The sequence below is a fragment of the Dipodomys spectabilis genome, unplaced genomic scaffold, assembly GCF_019054845.1.
Source record: "Dipodomys spectabilis isolate Male_0828 unplaced genomic scaffold, ASM1905484v1 ptg000140l, whole genome shotgun sequence".
NCBI lineage: Eukaryota > Metazoa > Chordata > Mammalia > Rodentia > Heteromyidae > Dipodomys > Dipodomys spectabilis.
Genome location: NW_024870817.1, coordinates 28,288,089 through 28,294,088, shown reverse-complemented (window position 1 = coordinate 28,294,088; position 6,000 = coordinate 28,288,089). Strand labels below are relative to the sequence as shown.

The 6,000-nt window shown below is 40.6% G+C and overlaps 1 protein-coding gene across 1 annotated transcript in view; it reads right to left on the bottom strand.

Annotated features, from left to right (window-relative positions):
• Positions 1–3,575: 3,575 nt before the first annotated feature.
• The window catches only part of Ptcd2 (pentatricopeptide repeat domain 2), a 30,612-nt gene continuing 28,187 nt past the window's right edge, over positions 3,576–6,000 (bottom strand). Inside the window, exon 10 of the mRNA XM_042691055.1 lies at positions 3,576–4,360. Coding sequence (XP_042546989.1) covers positions 4,136–4,360 — 225 coding nt within the window. The 3' untranslated portion in view covers positions 3,576–4,135. The remainder of the gene's footprint in view (positions 4,361–6,000) is intronic.

Sequence of the window (6,000 nt, the reverse complement as noted above, 5' to 3'; positions counted from 1 at the left end):
ACCAGCATGTTCTGCTGCTTGGCTGTCAAGAATGTGACTTGGTTTACAGCCCATGATACCAAGAGGCTTTGTGAGCTGTCTTCCCTCTTCTTATTCCTCTTGGGAGTCTGATTAATGAGGATGTTTTCTCCTAAAATAGCCAGCTTTGGGGCATTTTAGCAACAGGCCAGTGATAACCAGGCAAGTAGTGGTTTGCCTTCATTCTGGGACTTTTTTCTTTTTCCCTCACCTTCATCTTTATGGCCATGATGCTGCTGCCTGACTCTCAGGCTCCTCCCTGAAGGCCTCCATCTTTGGAGGCCGCAGCAGGCAAGAGGGTTGGGGAGCATAAGTGGCATCTAACTGTCTTTCATTAGCGCTTGCAAAGTTTCACTTGGAACCTTTGTGGTCAATCCCTGCTTCCCCATCTCTCCCCAAATCACTTATCAGATTAGTTGAGTACTTGAAACTATTGAGGAAGCCCTCATGGTCTAGCAGAGCCAGAGAGAGGGGCTCTGGGCCACTACAGGAATATGGTGGTGGGCCCAGGTCTCCTGTGCAAACCAACCCCTTCTCCTTCTTATCTTGGCTCTGTCTTATGTGAATGGGGAAACAACCACCAGCGTATGAGAAACTGGGAAGTATATCATGGTAGACTATTCCAATGAACAAAAGCCTGCCATTAATTTCTTCACTTATTTAAAAAAATATGAAGGCCCTACTTATTATGCTTCATAGGCATTTGAGGATCATATACTAGAAAAGGAAAACACATCAGCTTCAGGAGAGACTAGATATACACAGGTAGAAAAAGTTCTGCAGTGACACGAGGCAATGTACGTTCTGTGTCAAAACAATCACAATCTGTGGTCCCTAGGATGGGAGTGTGCTGGGTGCAAATGCCCACTACTTATTACGTAAGGCCACTGATGGAATGTACCCTGCACTCAGCACTTACCCCAATTGTAGTCATGTGGCTAACAGCCCAGTTCCCCATTTGATGTTGCTAGCACTTGCATAATGCAAGCTCCATGAGGAATAAGGGCATTTTTAAAAGATCTCGTTTTGACTCCATGTTAAATGCATAAAACTACATGCACCAGAATTGCAGTAACAATCACTTCTTTGCTGAGAAGATACCTTTTGAGCAAATAGTATTTAAATCAACTTAATCCCTTGACTCATTTTCTATGCAATGTAATTGAGCCATTTCCTTTTTAAAGAAATAGTTTTTTTTTCTTAAGTCATTTGCATTGGTATCTATTTTACAATGACTTGGTTGGTGACAAAGTTTTTATGTAAATCAAGTATTACTGACCAATTGCTTTTGCCACTGTAACTTTTTTGTTGTTGTTGTTGTTGTTGGTTGTGAGGTTGAACTCTGGGCCTGGGCACTGTCCTTCAGCTCTTCAGCTCAAGGCTAGCCTAGCACTCTACCACTTGAGCCACAGCACCACTTCCAGTTTTCTGGTGGTTTACTGGAGATAAGAGTCTCATGGAGTTTCCTGCCCAGGCTGTGAACTGCACCACAATCCTCAGATCTCAGCCTCCTGAGTAGCTAGGATTATAGGTGTGAGCCACCAGTGCCTGGCCCACTGTAACTTTTTTAGTGACTATTTTATCTACCAAGTTTAATTCCTCCAAGTCGTATTTATAGATGGAAATTTAAAAATTTTTTTGTTATTATAAAGTTGATGTACAGAATGGTTACCGTTATATAAGTCAGGTAAAGAATACATTTTTGTTTTACTCTTTCTTTGGACAATGTCACCCCTTCCCTCACTTATAGCTAGAAATGTTATAAAGTATGGTTTTTACTAAATGTTGTCTTTTTAGTTTGCATGTATTTATTGTGTATTTGAAAGCAACATAAACACTTTTATCATCCTTAAGTGATAATGCCTTGGGACTCCTTATCAAAGAACCCTGTGGATGACTTTATGTTGGTTGTTGCAAGAGTAGAGTAAGACACTTAAGTGTCGGGCAGATGGCAGAGGTTGCAAACCTCAGAAATGAGTGCCAGCACTAGTCTCTCACAGCCTGCTGGGATCAACCCTGCCACCCAGCAGATGCCACAGACAAGGTGATTCCCTCCTCCTCCATCTCCTCACCAGAGACCAGAGATAACCAAGAATGGGTACGAAAGTTGAGCCTCCTATCTATATGAAGATACACAGCTTTTTCTCTTGAATTTCATTACCCAGGTGAGCCCTAATTATTCATTAGCAATTCTACTCATTGGTCCTAGTTCAAATGCATAAATTCTTGGGCCTTAGTTCAGATGTACAGTACTAGAAATGGAGATAGAACCCAGCAGCCTGTATTTTAACCAGTTCTCTGTGAGTATATATACTGTTACAATCTTGAGATGTTAAGACATAAGAAAAAAATTAAACAGGGCTGGAGATGTAGCTCAGAGGTAGAGCACTTGCTTACATGTGCAAGGCACTGGGTTAGATGCACTGGTACCACAAAAACCAGAAAACTGAAAAGATGCAACAGGGGCTGGGCATGGTTGTGAACACATTTAGGAGGCTAATTGTGGAAGATCATGAGTCCCAGATCAGTTTGGGCTACATAGGTAGACCCTGTCTCTGAAAAACAACAAAACCCACCAAAAACCAAAAGGATACAAAACATTTACTTCAAAGAAAAGACTTGGCACTCTCCCACTGAACTATGCCTCCAGCCTCTTATCTGTACAGGTTATTTTTGAGACAGAATCTCACTTCCTGTCCAGGTTCTTGCACTGCAATGGAGTCTTTTCTGCCGGTGCTAGTTTGGAATCACACCAGTCTCCTAAGTACCTAAGCTCGCAGATATGAGCCACTGGCACCTGGTTTGTATCAAGTAAATATTCACTTGCTCTATAACTTCTTAGTAATATTTATTATGAATTGGTTAAAAGTTTGTGGAATTTTTGTGTTATCCTCAATAAAGCTATTAACAAAAATTGCTAAGGCTTAGCCTATTTCCACAATTAAGCCTATTGTTGAGTGGAACTTAGATTACTCTGTAATGAGCACTAACATGGAAGCCACAAAGGAGCTCCTCCAGGCTTACAGAAACAAAAGGCCAAGTTGGGGGAGGGGGAGGTGTGGAGCTGCTGTGTATCTTTTCCCATACACTAGTGACCTGATATGCAAAACTGACCAGATACTGTATTTCAAATTGTTGTAGAACTAACATCGCATCCAAAGGGAAAAGCATTAACAAGATGAACCACCAAATATTTATAATCCACATAGAAGACTAATAAGCATTGGTATTTGATAGTGGCATTTCTTTTGAAAAACACAGTTTACCTTCTCTCCTTTTTTTAAATGCAGTAAAAACATAAGCACTTTTTATTAAAATGCCTTAAGTGTTATTTGCATTTTTTTTCTTTTTCTTTCTTTCTTTTTTTTTTTTTTTTTTTTGAGCTGGTGGGTAGGACTAGAATCTCAAAAACTTAGCTTCCAGGCTGGCCTGGAGCTTGTGATCCTCTTGCCCCTATGTTCCAAGTGATGTAGCAACATGTCTGGCCTAACATATTCCTGAAAGTTAAATTCTGATTTTGTTTATGATGCTAAGAAAATAAACACAACCTCAAGAAGTCTGGTCAGATATTTTTTTATTTCCTTGACTTTGGGTAAAGTTTAACCCTACTGAACCTTGAATGACAATTTCAAGTCAATATGCAAATGCACATAGACACCATTATTTTGTAGATGGAAAAGTGAGGGCTGAAGTACCTTGCTTAGGATCACAGATAAAAGATGGTGAACAGTGGAACAATTCTTAGTTATTTCCCATCATGGCAGAAGAGGGTTTCAGATCTAAATTCAGCAAAGTTTAATTTTTCAAGTAATTCCTCCCTTGAAAAATGAGTCGGGGTCAACTAGGCTTCCAGTGAAATTCCTTCCCAATGATACTTAGGTTTTTTTTTTTTTTTCTGGTGTTGAGGTTTGTACTGGAAACAGGACCCTGCTCTTCCATTGGCATTTGATACTGAAGAGCAGCTTCACAGTGGCACAGCAGCATAACCTCTCAATCAATGTGTCACCACTCAATGGACTTGAAATTTAAGCAGAAGACCAAGTGTTAGCAAAATGTCTGGTGAAGTAAGATGCCTTGCCTCTCAGGCTCCTCAAACCAAGAGGAAGGTTGAAAATAGTTACTCAGCCAGCAGGGACTGGTTGAGGGGTTGAAGAGTTCGATGGCTGATAGTCCTCTTTTTTAGTAGCAAGGTGTGGGATGTCCTATCTTTGGGGGTGTGGCAGAGCAGAGCGTCCAAGGTGTAAGTGGTGACTTGGCCATTTATGTGCAGTTTCCCATAAATCTCATCAAATCTGGCCATAAGAGTGGGTACATCTTTCACTTTTTCCCTTACTCTGGCTAGCTGGAAAAAAAGAAAAGCAAGTCATTATGTTTCTATAAGAGTCCTTTGTTCTTCATATCCTTTAAGAAGTAGAAACAAACTTGCAAAATGTACAGGGACCATCTAGTTCTTCAAGTCTATTTTTCTTTTTTGCCGGTTCTGGGGCTTGAACTCAGGGCCTGGGTGCTGCCCCTGAACTCAGAGCGCAAGACTAGCACACTACCACTTGAGCCACAGTACCAATCTGTCCGTTCTGATCGGAAATGCTGGTCATTCCATCTAAATTTGGGCATGCAATTGGGTCTATCTCTGGACTTGCTCTTATGTCCCACAGATTAATCTGTCGAGTTAAGCCACACTATAGTTTTTTTACCTTATACCTCTTATTTCTCTCTTTTCACAGGCTCTTCCTAGCTATTCTCTTTTGGTTCTTCTTTCAACTAAATTGAAGACACAGAAGAAAACATAGTGGTATTTTTATTGGGACTGTATCCTTATTTTATTACCTTAGCTGGGGAAGAATTGACGTTTTATGAGGTTCAACTTTCCTAGCTAAACACATGCTTTGCTTCCATTGGCATGATAGAAGGTTTTTGTTTTGCTTTGTTTTTTATGGTGACACTACCCGAGCTAAAAATCAGAGCCTTTTGGTCTCAATTAGCTTTATCACTCAAGGTTAGCACTTTACCACTTGAGCCACACCTCCACTTCTGGCTTTTTGCTGGTTAACTGAAAATAAGTAGCCTGTCAGATTTGTTTGCTGGGACTGACTGGAAATATGGTCCTTAGATCTCAGGCTCCTGAACAACTAGGATTAGAGCCATGAGCTACCAGCATCTGGTTCATTTTCTTCTTTTTTTAAGATGAAAGATACGATAACGTATTATTTGATGATAGAAATGATCCAAGGGAGGAGATATTGATGATGCTCAAAAGAGTGAGACATGTTTAGACTGATTTCCTGGAATAGGGGCAGAGGAGATGTGATCTAGTGAGTAATTAGAGGCTGACAGATAATTGCCAGACACTATGTGCATGTAGGGAAATGAGCCAGAAGCTTGAATGTGGTAGTCATTTTCTTCTCACTGTATCTATTTTCTCCATTAAACAGGAAAACAAGGTCATTAACTGAGAGTAAGAAGTAGAGAAAAGGTTTTGGAGGCTTCAGGGGAAGATGGTAAAAGGCATAAAATTGTGGTCCACTAAAAAAGAGAGATTAGAACCATAATAACAATGCAGGGAAACAAATTGGAAACATTTTGGAGGATATTGTATAAGAAGAAAAAGAAAAAAAAAGAAGTCTTTTTTAAGACACATGCAAGTCTTAAAACAGGAGCAACAAAAAAGGTACCATAGTCAACAATGTCTCTAAAGAGGTGGGTTACAGAATGAAGACACCAGGTGAGGAGGGGCATGGTGGCTCACACTACTCAGGAGGCGTACCCTGGAGGGGACTGTGTTCAAGGCCAACTCAGGCAAAAAGTCAGCAAGATTCCATCTAATCATAAGCCAGGTACGCTGGTAAGTGTCTGTGATCCCACCTGTTTGGGAGGCTATAGGTAGGAGGAGGGTGGTCTAAGGCCACTCCAGGCAAAATGTGAGACCCTACCTGAAAAAAACAATAAAGAAAAAAAGACATTATCTTGCCCATGTAATTGTAA